Here is a 16,361-nt window from a genome sequence, read left to right on the forward strand (position 1 = left end):
CTTAGGTGCTCCCCCCAGCTGAGGGTGGCCCCCGCAGCAGCCTGGCCTACAAGTACGTCATCCATGAGGACCTGCTGCCCCTAATCGGGAGCAACAACGTTCTCCTGGAGGAGACGGACACCTACGAGTGGGCACTCAAGAGCTGGGCCCCCTGCACCAAGGCCTGCGGAGGAGGTACTGGCCTGCTTGGGCCCAGCTGCCCAAGCCATCCTGCTGCCTTGTGGGGGCAGCCCAGGGCCTCTCAGAAGGAGCAGGGAAGGAGTGGCCAGGGGGCTGACATTGTGTCTACCTGACATGTCCCCAGCTCGTGCCTTAGTTTGTCCTTGAAGACCTTCAGGGTGAGGCAGCCTGTCTGGGTAGGGTCTCTGGGACAGGGCTGGGGTGCTCAGGAAGTATCAGGGGCGGGGCCTCTGTGCAGAGAGACTGCCATCCTGAGCCGTATCCTCACCCGCCCCTCCCACCACACCACACCGGGGACATGAAAGATAGGCTGATCAAGGAAGGCTGTCTCTGAAAGGGAAAGCGTTGGGTAGGGGGTTGTGAGAAGGCGCAGAGAGTTGGGACTGGGCCTCCAGGCTCTCCAGAGCTTACCGTCCCCAGGGCCCCAGGCGGGACAGTGAGGGCCTGGTGGGACCCGCCCCTTGGCAGCCTGCGCTCCCCACAGGTATCCAGTTCACCAAATACGGCTGCCGGCGCCGCCGAGACCACCACATGGTACAGCGGCACCTGTGTGACCACAAGAAGAAGCCCAAGCCCATCCGTCGGCGCTGCAACCAGCACCAGTGTCCCCAGCCTGAGTGAGTGCCGGGGAGGAGGCTGATCCCATGCCCGGCTGTTGCAGACCTGCTGTCAGCCCTGGCCTTGGACGAGGGGCTCCAGAGCCTGCTTCCTCCAGCCCTGTAGCCCAGAGACTCAGCACCTGCAGCAGGCTCCCTGAGCAGAGGTGCCCACAGCCAGTGCCTCTGTTCCTCCGGGTTTCTGGATTAACTTCTACTCCCGGAAGGAAGGTGCTTCCTTTGTTCTGTCACTCCCAGCATTCTTTCACAGATTGGGAAACTGAGGCCCAGTTTGGGGACACAGCTGTTCCTCAGTGGTGTGGGAGGTCCACGGAGGCAAAGCAGATTGCAGTGCTTCCTGAGCCAGGACGCTGTCCCCTGCTCTTCTCAGCCCCGTCCTCCGGGCCCTGCACTCGGCCTGGCCTGCTAGCCCCAGCTGGGGTCAAGCCCCTGGTTGGGGTTCCCTGGCTTGAGTATTCAGCCTCTTTTGGGCACAGGATCATGTTCTTGGGGTTATTTGGAGGGAGCCTAGGGGAGAGGAAAGAGCTGTGACTTGTGGAGGACTCAAGGTCAGGCCTCTGAGCCTGTTGCAGAGCCAGCTCAGCACTGGTAACCGGCCAGCAGGAAACCGCAGAGCCAAATCCAGCCTTTTGCCCTCCCAGCAGTCCTCCCAGGGTGGGGTCAGGTGCCAACTGGCAGCTCCTGCTCCCTCAGGCTAAGGGCGCTCCAGGGCCAGGCTGGAGCCAGGGCCAGGGCTAGAGCCAGGGCCAGGGCTAGAGCCCGCCGCACCCTCCCTGTGCCAGCCTGGGCCATGGTTCCCGGCCCCTCAGCCCTTCACGCTTTCCTTTCATGTCTTACTGTGCAGTGTTATTCTGGCCGTTTTCCCCACAGATGCCTATGATCACAGAGTGTGCAAGGCCTTGGGTTGCCCACCCTGGCTTGTCTGTGAAATTGCCCAGTAAATTTGGGGGGCTTTTTGTTTTTAAAGGAAGAGTGGCTGAAAGAGCCCTGGTTTACCACCGGGTCAGCTGGTCGACACCGAAGTGCTGCAGGCGCTGATGGTGGTACTAATAGTGCCTACATTTATCACGCGCCCACTGTACGAGATGTAAGGCGTACCCTGCCAGGTGCTTTACATATACCAAGTCCTCTCATCGCCCACGGGCCCCATGGGCGGGGTCTGCTGCACAGGCGGTGGCTGTCATCTGCTTTGTGCACCGCGGCACCTCAGCACCGAGGACAGTGCCTGTGCAGGACAGGCACTCAGAACATTCACGAGGGGTTGAGAGGCTCCTGGTGTAAAGATGGGGTAGCTGAGGCTTAGAGGGGTTAATAGCTTGCCCAAGCATATGCAGGGTTCTGGGATTTAAATATGCATTGTACCAGTTTTTCAGGCGAAGAGACAGAGGAGAGATTAAGTGACGCTTTCGAGGCCACACAGGCTGGCCGACGCCGAGCTGGACGGGCAGCTGTCCTTCCCCCAAGCCTTCTGCAGCCCACACCCACTCTCTGGCTCCTGTCTGCGGTTCAGTGGGTGGAAACGACCCTGGGAGGAATGTCCCCGTGGTCCCACCCCCCTCCACCTTCTGCCCTGTCTGTCTGCAGGTGGGTGATGGAGGAGTGGGGCCCCTGCAGCCGGAGCTGTGGGAAGCTGGGGGTGCAGACTCGGGGAGTGCAGTGCCTGCTGCCCCTCTCCAATGGCACCCACAAGGCCATGCCAGCCAAAGCCTGCCCTGGGGATCGGCCTGAGGCTCGGCGGCCCTGCCTCCGAGTGCCTTGCCCAGCTCAGTGGCGGATGGGAGCCTGGTCCCAGGTGAGTTGTCCTCCGAAGGTGGCAGGGGCTGGGCCGATGGGGCACCTTCTCTGGGGAATCAGGGAAGAGGTCAGTCTGGAGGGGGAACTGCTGAGAGATCTGGTGCTGCCCTCAGGTAGCGTTTCTGGCTGACTTTTTCTCCTCTTATTGTGACCCAGCAGCCAGTTGGGGTCCTGCTGCCTGCCACCACCCTCTGGGCAAAATCCCAGGGGCAAAGATTTGCTGATAAAGGAAAGGGGTCTTCATACAAAAGCTTCACAATTTTGGAATAACAGCTTTCCACAAGAATTAGTCACTTAGGGCTCTCAAGGCCAAACTCTTTAACTCTTTTTAGTTACAGCTTTAATCACTTAACCCTATTAATTAAGGCTTAACTCTAGACAACTGGGTTCTCCTAGCATTTCCCTGTTAGTTTTTAGTTACGGTATCTTGTTTCTATAGTGTTAGTTTACAAACTAGAACAACGTAATACACAAATCTACACAATGTTGGAAGAATGGCAGGCCTCTGCCCCAGAGCTCGTCCCCTCCAAAACGCCCGAAGAAGAAGAACCCTGCCACCCTCTGCCAGGCCAGCCTGAGCTTAGACCATGCCCAGAGTTCCTCCCCATTAAAAACACTGTCTTTTGGGAAATGCAGGAAGGTGCAGTCCGATCATCCAGGCATCTTTGAGGAGGGAGAGCCCCAGAGCCCGAGAGTCAGCCCTCTTTTATTTCCAACCTTCTAGCCCATAGTTCCATGGGCTCTGGAGGCATCAGCTTCTCAGCCAGTCCTGTCCTAGACTGCTTACCTTTGCCTGCTCCTGAGGCCCCTCCCTACTTCTCCCCAGTGGTCTGATCAGATCTCTCTGCGTCATGATCTGATTTGGTTTTTCTCAAAACTAAGTGGAATGGCCCCCACATACCCTGGGCCATGGCTCTGAGCTTGGCCTCTACATTCGTTCACTGTGTGCCTTGACCTTCACGCAGCACTAGGTTACATGGGCTGATGTCCCCAGTTACAGATGAGCCGATTAAAGCATATTCTTGCATTCAGGAAATACGTACTGTGTGCCAACTATGTGTCAGGCACACTGAACTGGGAATGTAGGAATCCAGCACTAGCCAGATAGTCTGTTCTTGTGCCTGTGAAGCTTAGAGTCCAGTGAGGGAGACATAAGGGATGGGTATGCCCATGACAAAAGCATTTACAGGTTGTGTGTGGGGGCACCTTTGCCCACAAAGTCCCCCCATCCACCACGGATGAAAGTGAAACTACCAAGACATGATCTGCTTGGGGAGGAAAAGTGGCCAGTCTCTCAGAGGAGAAAGGTCAAGAGCCCCTTCCTCAAGGGGCTTTTATTGGGTTCATTTGCACAAGAATACAGGTAAGGATCAAACAATAGATAGCATTCAAAGAACTATGAGGGCTTATTCTCAGTCAGGGTCAGATAGCTGATGAGCCATAAAACTTTGAGGAACAAACTTCTTGCTTGGACCCTTATCATTAAATGAGAGCATTCTAAACACCGCAGGTTTCACAGGATTTTTGCATATTCTTTCTTAGGCCTGATCACCCAGGGAACCCGCCCTTTCCAGCACAGGGTTGGACCACCTTCCCCATTGTAGGTTTTTAGGCTTAAGTGGATTAGAGCCAGGAAGGGCTTCTCCCAGATGGAAATGGGGACTCAGGCTATGTCAGAATAGCCGGGGGTGAGTGTCCATCCCTCCCTCTTTGTTGCAGTGCGCACCCCCCCTCCGCCCCCGCCAAGTCCTTCCATGATGGCCTCCCAAGTGATTGTGTTGCCCCTCTCTGTGAGGAGTCTTACCTGTCTCTGACTAGCCGACCATGCTTTGAGGGCAGGGGAATAAGCTGAGGCAGCGTTTGCTACCAGAGACAAGCTTTGGAGAGACATGCTACCACTCTCCTAAGTGGCTCGCATTCCAGAGGTCACTCACTCAGTCTTAGCCATGGGAGGCAGTTACAATTCCTGAAACCAAGCAGAGGGGTTCCTAACAGTTGTGGTTGGAGCCGTGTGGGAAGTGAGATTATGTATCTGGGAGGGCCTGAGGAGGTGACCTTGGAGTTGAGGCTTGAGGTATGAGCTGCAGGCAACCCCTGAGGCAGGAACAACCTTGCCATATTCCAGAAACTGAAAGGACAGGGGGGCCGGAGCTTAAGGAAAGGGGCAGGGGCTGCAGGAGGACACTGGGGAGGTGGCCAGGGCTTGGTGAAGAGTTATACTGTATTCTCAGGGCAGTGGGAAACTCTTGCCGAATTTTTGTGTGAGCGTGCAAGCTCTGATTTCAGGTTTCAAGGTTCACTCTGGCAGCTCGGTAGGAGGTTGTTGTGAGGAGCAGGGTAGAAAGAGGAAAACAGGAAGAAGGTTGAGGGATAGCCCAGGCCCTCATGGGTCCACTGGGTCATTTTGGACGTCTGGGGTTCTCTCTTAAAAATTCATTGCACGTGAACCTTGAAGACATTATGCTACGTGCAATACGCTAGCCACAAAAGGACAAATACTGTGTGGTTCCACTTACCTGAGGTGCCTGGAGTGGTCGCATTTGCAAGGACAGAAGGGAGAATGGTGGTTTGGGGGACAGGCTTGGGGGAGGGAGGACTAGGGTGTTGGTTAATGGGGACAGTGTCGGTGTGCGGGGGTTGTGGGTCCCGGAGATGGTTGGCCGTGAGGGCGGCACAGCGATGTGAATGTGCTTAATGCCGCAGAATAGTACACCCCAAAGGGGGTAAAATGGTAAGCTTTATGTGATATTGTACCACAATATAAAAAGCTGATTTGGTCAAGGAGGTAAGCACAGAGATGCTTATCATAATAGCAAAAAAATGAGGAAACATTTAAATTGTTTATTCATCAGAGATCTGGGGGCGGAAATCATGGTCTGTTCATACAATAAAATATTCTACAGCAAGAAAAACAAGCAAGCATGAACTGTACATAATGTAAACCCCAGAAAAATATATTTAGGTGAGAAAGTGCACTGAGGTTTGAAGAAAAAAAGCACTTCCAATTTACTTAAAGTGTAAAAGGCACAAACCGTATCTGAAAATACGCCCAATGCTGACTTACTGAAGCTGGGGGTGGTATTTAAACAGGTTTCCGCGACGAACTTCCTCATACTTTTCTGCATGCTTAAAATATCGCATAATTAAGAGCACCTTGAAATAACCAAGAATCCCCACACAACTCATGAAGACTTTACATTCTTCTCCATGATACATAGATTTATTTGCTCTAATATAAAACAGAAAGATGGCCAGTCCCAGAAAAGACCCCATAGGTAAATGCAACATGACAGATGGTAGAGACAGTTGCCCCTTATGAGACTGACAAGCACTTCAGAGTAGTTGTTTATAATTATTCACCCCAGGAAGGATGAGCCATTTCTGTCCCATGGTTCTGTGTGGCCTCCGACCTTCATGTCTCCCTAGGGTTGCCCTGCCGAGGTCCGACCGCAGCTTATCTAAGGGTCCCTCAGGTGAGAGTAGGCGTCGGCGCTGGGTAACAGGCAACTACACAGCTCAAAGGCAGGTGAAGCACTGTTCCGTTTATTGCAAGTACAAGCAGATTTTTATATTTTCATTTCTGGTAGTGATTAACATTACAGGTGCATAGCATGATCAGTTAAGCAGAAAAAATCAATACAAAGGTAACCAGGAAAAGTACGAAAGTTCCCATAGTTTCAATTATGTTAAACAAAAGTTATTTTGACCAGGAAAACCATTAATCAGACAATTTGAAATAGTTCTATGTATACAGTTTGAATGTCTTATTGTTTATTAAAGTTCTCAGAAATTGTCATGGGCAACAGGTACGCTTAGACCGAGCAGAGGTTAGGAAATTCATTATAAGCCTTTGTAATATCTAACTTAGCTATCTATCTTGCTGTCTAAAATGTTTTTTGTATACTGAGGACTCTGACTCCTTGGTAGTTGTTTCTAAGTGCTTAGTTTGTAATAGCTAACCAGCTTCTTCTGTTTTTATGCCTGTCTAATTCTAATTGATATATATTCCTATTCAAGGTAAAGGAGGGGCTGTTACTCTAACAACTCTTTGACAATCAGGGGCTATTTTCTAAAGGGGTTTTTGCTATTCTATGAGGCAGTTCTGTGGGAATACATATTTTTCCCTGAACTGTTCTTTCTTGGGTGGCTTTCACAGGAACAAATAAGTAAAGTACGATGCCTTAATTCAGCCAGGGTGATATTGCTTAGGACTTGAGCCAACTGTTGTTTTTTTCTCTGAGAGTGGTCATTAATTCTAGGAGATTCCAAATTATCAGAAGTGCAAAGGTTAGAATACTAAGAAACAGTAAGAATAAAAGCAACACCATATATCCACTAATGCCACGTCCGTCCTGCTGGAAAACACTTCTGTGAAGCCGTCATCTCCAAGTCGTGACTGTGTCAACCGACATGGTTAGAAAACGCTTCTGTGAAGCCTTTGTCCCCAAGCCGTGACTGTGTCAGCCGACCTGGTTAGCACTGGACGTGGCATTGCCCCCTGCCCACTGTGAGAAGGAGACCTCGGCAAGGTCCTTCCTATCTCGCTAGGGGAGGCTGTGGTTAGTGCCTAACACCCAGTGACCTGGCTGGCTGCAGGGGGTAGTCTTGCTTTTCTGGGAGGGCCCACCCACTGCCACCCGTTGCCACCTGTTTATCAGGGGAAGAAGGGTTCCAGGTTCAGGGGTGCAGTTGGTAGGCAGCCCTGGCAGGTGCTCTGTGTCGGCACACCTTTTCCTCTTGGGGAAGAAGGCACATGGAATGTGCCTCTGCGGGCTGAGTTTTGGTACACTGAGCCACGGAGTCACTGAAAGTCAGAGCCAGAAGGTCTACGGCAACCTTGTCACCCAGCTCTCTGTTTAGCAGATGCCATAGTCCAGGTCCCAACATCCTACACCAGGATGCCATCAAGTAAACGGACCTGCCCCAGGTCCCAAGGGTGGCGGGTCGCACAGGGGAGTTTGCCAGGGTGACACACAAAATATTCAAGGACCAAGCACAGAGCCGCCAGCATGGATGTAGGCACAGGCGCCAGACGGTGCCCTGAGCCAGGGTTGGCCGACGGGGTGGAAGCAGGGTGCCTGGGTCTGAGCTCCAGGCCCTGGCCGCCCACCACCCAGGGCAGAAGCATTTGACAACTGGCATGCTGTCCCAATGAGGCTACTTAGAAGCAGTCCTTGCTTGTCCCTCTGGTCAAGTGGGGACTTAGCACCTTTCCTGCACCCCTTCTGTTCTGGGCACTGGCTGGATTGGAGCTCACTGCCCCCTTTTTCTCTCCCCACCTGCTCTCCCTGGCCACTGTGGCCTGGCCTGGCCGTGCCATGGCAGTGCTCTGCCACCTGCGGAGAGGGCATCCAGCAGCGGCAGGTGGTGTGCCGGACCAATGCCAACAGTGTCGGGCAGTGCGAGGGGGACAAGCCCGACACCATCCAGGTCTGCAGCCTGCCTGCCTGCAGAGGTGAGCCAGATAGGATGGGCGGAGGGGGCATAGGACAGGCAGGCCCAGCTCCTGTGGCCTTCACCCGAGACCCAGCCCAGCCTGTATCCTGGTCCTCAAGAAACACCAAATACGAGAGCTGCTGCTTCTGTTCACAGGAAGTCTCCAGAACTCCACAGTGAGGGCTGATGTCCAGGAAGTCGTGACCCCAGATGGGCAGTGGGTGCCACAGTCTGGGCCCCTACATCCCGTTAACAAAATATCACCAAGTAAGTGTATTTCTGGCTGCCTCACCCCACCCCCCAACAACCTTCCAGTGGTCAGTGTCACAAGTATGGGCCATGTGGTGGAGCAGACCCAGCCTCCCATTTGTCCCTGTGGCCTTAGCCTCCAGAAGCCTCAGAGGCCTCAGCTATGAGGTGGGGATAATGCTTGAACTGGCCCACGGTCCCTTATCTGCAATTCTAAAATGCTGAAAGCTGCAAACGTTTACCTAAATTTGGTGCAGAATCATTTGACAGCGAAGTCTGACCTGAACTAACAGCTCAGTTATTCTGTTGTAAAAACATTGCCATATTTGGTTATAAGGTGATAACCCAATCTCCACTGGGGATATTATATAATATAGTAAAAATATGGTGAGCATTTTCTAACCTCTAAAGTTTTGAATTATGAATCATATCTGATTCCAAGATTTTTGGCTAAGCAATTGTAGATCTGAGCTGCCTCCACAGGGCTGTTGAGAAAATGAAATGAGATAATGCATGCATGCACTTCTGTCCAGCTGTCAGCTAACAACCAAAAGATTAGTTTCTCTCTGCCTTATGATTAATTCCTCTTCCCACATGTCCATTCACTTACCTACCCACCCACCCACCCATCCATCCACCCATCCATCCATCAATAACGACTACACATCTGCTGTGTACCAGGATCTACGTGCCCTTCCTAGGTTCTTTTTCTCTTTGCCTTCCTTGCCTTTCCAAGGGTCAGGGTCTGAGAAGATGAGTAGCAGAAAGATCACAGACCCTAACTCCTAGGTAGAGGACCAAATTGGCTCTGTGTGACCTTGTGCAAATCCCTGAATGTCTCTGAGCTCAGCGACCTCATCTGTAAAGTAAAGTGGTCTGACTAGATGTCGTCAGAGGATTTTCAGGCTCTAGCTTTGCTGCTTCTCTGCGTCTGTGCTGAGGCTCAGGTTGTGCAGGTTCCTGGGTTTCTTTCCCTTTTCCTCCCAAGAGCAAAGGGTGAGGCTCTAATTCTGTTCTTAAATTTCTGGCGCCACCTAGTGGCCACAAAACTCCTTCCTTCACCTTCTGTTAGCACAAAAAAATAAAAATATTTTTAGATATTTTAACGAAAGCAGAGAAAACTAGTATAGCAAGCACCATTCTATGCCAGGAACTCTACAAATGTTATTTATAATGTTATTATTCATTGGTAAATGTCAGCATTATCCCCATTTTACAGATGAGGAACCTGAGGGTTGGAGAGATTGACTTGCCCAAGGCCTCAGAGCTTTTGAGCTGCAGAGCCTTGGTTAGAACCTAGGTCTGCTTGATTCCAAACTTACTGCCAGAGAGCTTAGCATTTCAAATGTGCTGCCTGTGGCAGGATGTTTGATCAGCTTGTTACAAGTGCAACTTACCTGGGCATTCGCCTGGTCCCAGCTGGAAAGGATCAGACAGACTCCTTTGGGTCGATCAGGAGGAGGGTAGGGTTCCCAAGCTCTGCTACAGGTGAGCACCGCCCAGTGCCCAGGCTCCACCCAGACCGCCCAGGCTCCCGGCGAGGGCTGGGCAGAGGCTGTTTGTAAAGCTCCCCAGGTGATTCCAGCTGGCAGCCCCATCTGACAACTGATGGTGTAGAGCCGCAGCCCAGAGTTCCCATGCGTGGGCATCACCTTGAAAGTCTTGTCAGAACATAGAGCTGGGCCCCAGCCCGAGCTTCCGATTCAGGAGGTCTGGGAATTAGCATTTCCAACAAGCCTCTCCGGGCTGCTGATGCAGCGGTATGGGTACCCCGCCTTGAACCACTGCTCTTGGGGGTTCCAGTCTCTCTGTCACACAATAAGGGCTGGTCCTCAGTCCCGTCTCTCCTGTCAGGCAGCCCCATGTCTCCATTGGGAAAAGGGCTTTAGAGTGAGTCCAGCCAGAGCAGGAGAAGAAGGGCCTGCAGCTGGTGGGCTGAGTGGGAGGTGGGGAGCTGTGTCCTGGTGCCACCTGCTGATCAATGTCCTTCTGGCTTCGGTCTCTGTGCTGGGTGTGCAGCAGAGCCCTGCACAGAGGACAGGTCCATTCTCTGTCGGATGGAAATGCAGGACCGCTACTGCTCCATCCCCGGCTACCACCGGCTGTGCTGTAAGTCCTGTTCCAGGAAAGCCTTGGGGCCCGATGCCAGTCCCAGCCAGACCCCACCGCTGCCCTTCTCCATTCGGGGGAGCCCCTCCCCAGAAGCCAAGGCCACTCCAGATGCTGTGGAGCCCACTGTGGGGCCAACGAACTCAGACAACCATCTGCTGGGCCGACCTACTCAGCTCCCAGGACCCCTGGGCACAAACTCCCCAGTGACCCAGCACGGCTTTACTCCCCAGAAACTGAGCCCTGGAACATTCCGGGGTACTCCCTCTAGCGCCACCCAGTGGCTGCCTTGGGGCTGGACCACGGGCCCACCTCTGCCAGCTTCTGAGGGTAAAGGGCAATTCAGGGAAGACCAGATGCATCCCAGCACCAGCCTTCCTGCCACCTCCCCCGTGACATGAACCCTGTCAGTCACGCCAGTCAAGTTTACACTCTGTGGGCTTGAGACCCCCAGCTCAGAGGACATGCAGTGGGCCAGTGGCAAGCACAGACTTCCTTTTAAATTATTTATCTTTTTCTTCTAGTTTTGGGCTGTGATACTTTTCACCCGCAAGGTGGGTGTGTGAGGAAGAAACAATATCAGGGAAAGCCCTAACCTGAGATACCTCAGCGAGCAGCCCAGGTGACCGAGTTGGACCTCTCAGGTGCTCCCATCTGTCTCCCCTGCCAGGACCGAGGGCCTGCTAATGCCCTGTCCTTACAGCCACTGGTTTGAGCCTTTCCAGAACTGTGGGGCCCTGTGGAGGCCCTGTTGACTGGCCCATCTGCCCAGTGACGGAGGTGTCCACAGGGCAGGCAGTCAGAGAGGAAGGGAGCTGCGGTGAGTGTGGTTCTGAGGCTCCAGCTGCAGGGCTGGGGCAGATGGGAGGCAAGTTCATCTCAGGCCCCGTGCATTGCAGCCGGAGCTCCATGCAGTTCTTCCAGCCAAGGCCACGCGGTGTGAAGCCCAGCTCACTGGCGCTGGCTGGAGGGCACTGCCGGTGGCCACCTCTGCCCAGCAGACAGCACTTTCTGTTACTGCTAGGGCCCCTCAGCCTCACTCCAGCTCACCCAAGAAGAGGGCTCTGAACACTCTAGAATGTGTCTTCCTCATCTAGAGGTTTCCCAACTGGTGCTAGAGCTCTGGCTAAACCAGAAATGGCAACTTTGTCTTCACTCCGTGACGTGAGGGAGACAGCCTGGAAGGGGACTTTGTGGGACACAGAGGGAGACGCTAGTTCTCAGGCTGTGCCCTGTCAATCATTGCCCTTTTGCCAAAGACCACTCCTGCTGGAGTTAGGGGTCTGCTCCCCGCACTGGCTCCAGCTGGGCCAGAGGGTTGTGGTGCTCTTGAGGGGTGGGGTTCAGGCCCCAAGACTGAGGGCCAGAGTCCACTCACAGCTGGGCCCTGGAGACAACAGGGGCCACCCAGGGCCAGACACGAGCCTCTGCCCCTTGCCAGGGTGGGGGGTAGACATGGACCCACAATGCTATGGTGCTTCCACTGCCCCTACCCCCCTTACCTCCAAGGGCAGGAACTTCCCTAGACACTCTGGCTCTTGGAAGCCACCTGAGTACCCAAGGGGTCCTTGCTCTGAGTCGTGCAGAGGGTCTTTCCGACTCTTCAGCAGGTGATACAGGTGCTTGCTGTTTCTTCCTTCCCCCTGGGTGAGGGGCTGTTCTGAGCCACGCCAGAGGNACAGGGGCCACCCAGGGCCAGACACGAGCCTCTGCCCCTTGCCAGGGTGGGGGGTGGACATGGACCCACAATGCTATGGTGCTTCCACCGCCCCTACCCCCCTTACCTCCAAGGGTAGGAACTTCCCTAGACGCTCTGGCTCTTGGAAGCCACCTGAGTACCCAAGGGGTCCTTGCTCTGAGTCGTGCAGAGGGTCTTTCCGACTCTTCAGCAGGTGATACAGGTGCTTGCTGTTTCTTCCTTCCCCCGGGTGAGGGGCTGTTCTGAGCCACGCCAGAGGAATAGGAGCAGGGGGTTGGCCTGTAAGTGCCTAGAGAAGAGAGCCCTAGAGGGGGCTCCCGGGTGCCCTCTCCCCCTGCCGCCTGCCCCCCTGGGGTGCTGGGCACACACTGAATCATTCCCGAGACCCAGCCTGCCTGTGTTGAGGGCTGTAAACTCTGCGGTTGAAATCCAGGTCTTTAAATTTTTATGTATTTATTAACATTGTCCTCGGTGTTTTGTTTTGGACCCCAAAATGTTGTGTTGTGTTTTTTTTTCCTCTGTTTTAGAGGACGGGGACAATGAAGGCAGAGCTCCAGCGTGCTGGGCTGGGCAGCAGCAAGACGATTGGGGGTGGGGGCTGGATGGAGAAATACTGGAGACACGGGAGGCTTGACCCTCGGCTTCCCTGCCTTGGCCTCACTGGCTTGGGGCTCTTCTGAGAGTGAGCGCAGGGTGGAGAGGTGAGAACATGGCTGGGAGCCCACTCAGGCTTCACTGCTGAGTAGCTGTGTGGCCTTGGGTGAGTCACCATCCAGAATTTGGTCCAAAGGGTAGAAGTGCCTGGGAGGTAGTTTTGGGGTCTGCGTAGGGAAGAACATTCCAATTAGCAAAGTTCTTCAAACATGCAAGGGCAACTTCCTTAGAAGGTGGTGAGCACTCTCTCCCAGAAACAGCCGGAACGGAACGTGGGTGCTGGCCAAGGGGCAGAAGGAATGGGATGTATCTTACCAGGCAGGGAGGGCTGACTTGAAACACGTACTGTGCAACTTAAAAGTGCAACCCACACCCAACCCCCTGCTGTGTCAGACATCACTAATCCATCACTGAGTGTGTGGATTAGTGTGTCACAAGCCCCTTCCTAATATTGTGGGGCCAGGACATGGGCACAGAGAATGCCTCCAGGGGCCTCACATGCCTCTGGGGGCATTGTAGCCCTCAAGTTCAAGCTCCATTTACATCTCCCTGCAAACCACCTCCCCTTGGGAACTATCCCCTTTAAGTAGCTACCACTTGGGCCTAGAAGTACATACTCGGTAACCCAGTCGCACCTTCAGGGATTGACCTGGCAGATGGTAGACAGGCCCTAGAACTGCATTTGGGATTGTTCAGGCCCAGTGTGGGCCCAGGGACCCAGACGGAGCTCACAAAGAGGGCACTGTGGGCCCCAGGTGGGGCAGCGAAGTCCTTGTGGCGGTAGGCAGGGCAGGCCCTCTGAGGGCCCCAGCGCCCGGCTGTAACAGTGGCTTTGGCACATTGCGTGGGGCAGGACTACCACACAGAAACCCGCACTCTGGCCCCTCCCCCACGGCCCCCGCAACTGTACAATGGAAACAGTATTTCCATCCTGAGATCTGTCAAGCTACATCTTCATTTTTTAAATCTTAATCATCACCCAAGGATATGTTTATTGATATTAGAAAGAGAGAAAGGGAGGGAGAGAGAGAGAAACATTGATCCCCGACCAGGGATGGAACTGGGAACCTAGGCACGTTCCCTGACCAGGAATCAAACCCGCAGACTTTGGTGTATGGGGTGATGCTCCAACCAGCTGAGCCACCCAGGTCACATCTTCATTTTAAGTGACACATAATACCCAGTGTATGGCTGAATGACCATTCACTTAACCAAAAATCCCCTGGTACTGAACTGTTAGGCTGTTTCTAAATTCTGGCATCATAAACGATGATGTGAGGTGGAACTGTTCATTTCTACCTGATTTGTCTCGAGAGCTTTCCAGAAGTGAGTTGGAGGGGGGAATGCACTGGAACCACATTTCACAGACGCTTCGCATACACTCCTCAAAGTTGTTCAGACTTGAGTCTCTCCAATGGGATAATAGGACCATCGGCCAAATCTTAAAAATTGTGGTTTTCGTCATCCTCTCTCAAAACACTCACAAGAAGTCTTGGGTGTTAACACAGACGGCAGACATACCAGAACTTCCCGATTTGGCTGTCTGCATGGCAAGAATTGGCATTGGCCGTGAGGTCCCCAAGAGCCCGGGTTATGTGAGGGACCTTCGGAATCGGTGACCACTGGCCATCCCGTTAAGTGGTCAGCAGGGTGCGGGGGCAGAGCACTGGTCTGGGAGGCAGAAGGTGCAGGTTCCAGCCCCGCTCTGCACGCCTTTGTGTCTGACCGTGAGCGCTTCACTTCACCTATCGTCTGCAAGGCGGGGAAAGAGAAATACTCCAAAGCTCAAGTGGGACTTACCAACGGCCTGAGTTAGGTCTTCTGACTTCATGCTGCCTCTGGTCTGCTGGGCAGGACCGAGGTGGGCTGGCCTGGACCTGCCCAGAGCCGCTGCACAAACAGCTTTGCTTGGAACCCCTCCCTCTCCTCCTCCTTCCCTCTGGTCTGGGACGAAGCTCCAGGTCAGGCTGTTTGAAAGGGCCAGAGCCCTGCACAGAGAGCCCTCCCTCTGGCCAGCCCGGTTTGGAGGGGGCCCTGCAGCAGCTCTGGAAGGAGAGTCTTGAAGAGGCTCCTGGCCTGGAGGCCGGGGCACCTGGGGGCTGGCTGTGTGGCTGTGCGGTCACGGCTGCCTCTGTGCCTCGGTTGCTTTGTGACCTCTCTGTGATTCTCGGGATGACAGTGAGCTGTGCAGATTACACACACAGTCGCCCCATACCAGCTGTAAGTTCCTTAGCCCCTCTTTGCCTCTGTTTCTTCACCTAAAAAAAAAAAATATGGTGATACTAGTAATATTTAATCTTGTTATGAGAACCGAATGGGATAATACATATTAAAGGCTAAACATAGTGTCAGGGCCACCAAAAGCCTTTAACAGCCCTGGCTGGGTGGCTTGGTTGGAATGATGTCTCATACACCAGAAGGTTGCGGGTTGGATCCCCAGTTGGGGTGCATGCAGGAGGCAGCTGACCAATGTTTCTCTCTCACATCAACTTTTCTCTCTCTCTCTAAAATCAATAAACATACCCTTGGGTGAGGATTAAGAAAAAACACTTTTTTTCATTTATTAAAACTTTTAACAAATGTTAGTGATTTTTATTACAGGGATTCCCAATTAATTCTGTAGTTCAAACTTAGAATCACACTGGCCAAGCAAGAAGGGGCCTAAGGGAGCTGATGTGTGACCCGAGGCCTAAAGAGAGGAGGGGCTCCCCACCCAAGACAGACGCTTGCTGGGGCAGGGCCAAGTGCCCCAGGGCTGTTCCCTGGCAGCGTCTGGGGAGAGACCCCGGGATGTGCACACAGTCATTGGCCCTTCCCCCGAGTGCTGTCCGTGGTTGGCTCTGGTCCACTACCCACCTTGCTGCCTGGGCAGCTGTGTTCGGGGGGACCCCCCCCCGGGTCCTGGAAGGAGTGGCCAGATCTGGGATTGCTGCTCATCTGCACTATGTTCCCCTTTTCCTGCTGGCAGGAAAGAAACACCCAAGCAATCAGTACCCGGGGTTAGTTACCTTGGATGGCAAACCCAAACTGGGCAGAGGGGAAGAAACAGAGCTGCGCTACATCGATTTAATACCAGCTCTTAAAAGCGGAGCAGCCAGTGACTGCAGAGGACAAGCCTGTGGTTCAACAAAACCAAGTGGATTGCCTGGGTGCGGCAAGGAGGCACGGAGTGCCGCGGGACCGGAGGGACGGGGTGTCCGTTCCAAGGTTTGGGTTTCCACCTCAGGATCGGTCCTGGATTGGTGACTTTCTGAGGCAGGATTAGGGGAAGTGAGGGTTTCTTGGGGGTCAGGGGCTGTCAGGAGACAAGGGTGGTTTAGCAATTGGGCATCCTCGGGAATAAAAGCAGCAGTCCTCTGGGAGTCTGTAAGAAGGCAAGTTACTCAGAGGGTGGTTGTGCCCTTCCACAGCTGCCCCAGACCTTGAGGAAAATGGCCTTGCTGTGCGCGTCCCCAGTGGGCCTGAAGGGTGGCAGGCGGTGTGTGTTTGCCAGCCTGAGCTGATTTTCGTGTTTGTATCCCACTCAGGTTCTTACTCGTTCACAACCCAGCCGGCCAAAATTCAAACGCAATTACTATTATAGCATCTTGGTTGTTATTTTCATTTCTTTGTGCATATTTCAG

At 53.6% G+C, this 16,361-nt stretch overlaps 1 protein-coding gene across 1 annotated transcript in view; it reads left to right on the top strand.

The window, feature by feature from the left end:
• ADAMTS14 (ADAM metallopeptidase with thrombospondin type 1 motif 14) overlaps nucleotides 1-12,022 on the top strand; it is an 89,648-nt gene extending 77,626 nt beyond the window's left edge. Inside the window, exons 17-22 of the mRNA XM_037055816.1 lie at nucleotides 6-174; nucleotides 665-797; nucleotides 2,382-2,589; nucleotides 7,917-8,046; nucleotides 8,184-8,294; nucleotides 10,299-12,022. Of these exons, the coding sequence (XP_036911711.1) occupies nucleotides 6-174; nucleotides 665-797; nucleotides 2,382-2,589; nucleotides 7,917-8,046; nucleotides 8,184-8,294; nucleotides 10,299-10,786 (1,239 nt within the window). The 3' untranslated portion in view covers nucleotides 10,787-12,022. The remainder of the gene's footprint in view (nucleotides 1-5; nucleotides 175-664; nucleotides 798-2,381; nucleotides 2,590-7,916; nucleotides 8,047-8,183; nucleotides 8,295-10,298) is intronic.
• The last annotated feature ends 4,339 nt before the right edge of the window (nucleotides 12,023-16,361 follow it).

The sequence above is a fragment of the Sturnira hondurensis genome, unplaced genomic scaffold, assembly GCF_014824575.4.
Source record: "Sturnira hondurensis isolate 20B ecotype Veracruz unplaced genomic scaffold, ASM1482457v3 Scaffold0008761, whole genome shotgun sequence".
Taxonomy (NCBI): domain Eukaryota; kingdom Metazoa; phylum Chordata; class Mammalia; order Chiroptera; family Phyllostomidae; genus Sturnira; species Sturnira hondurensis.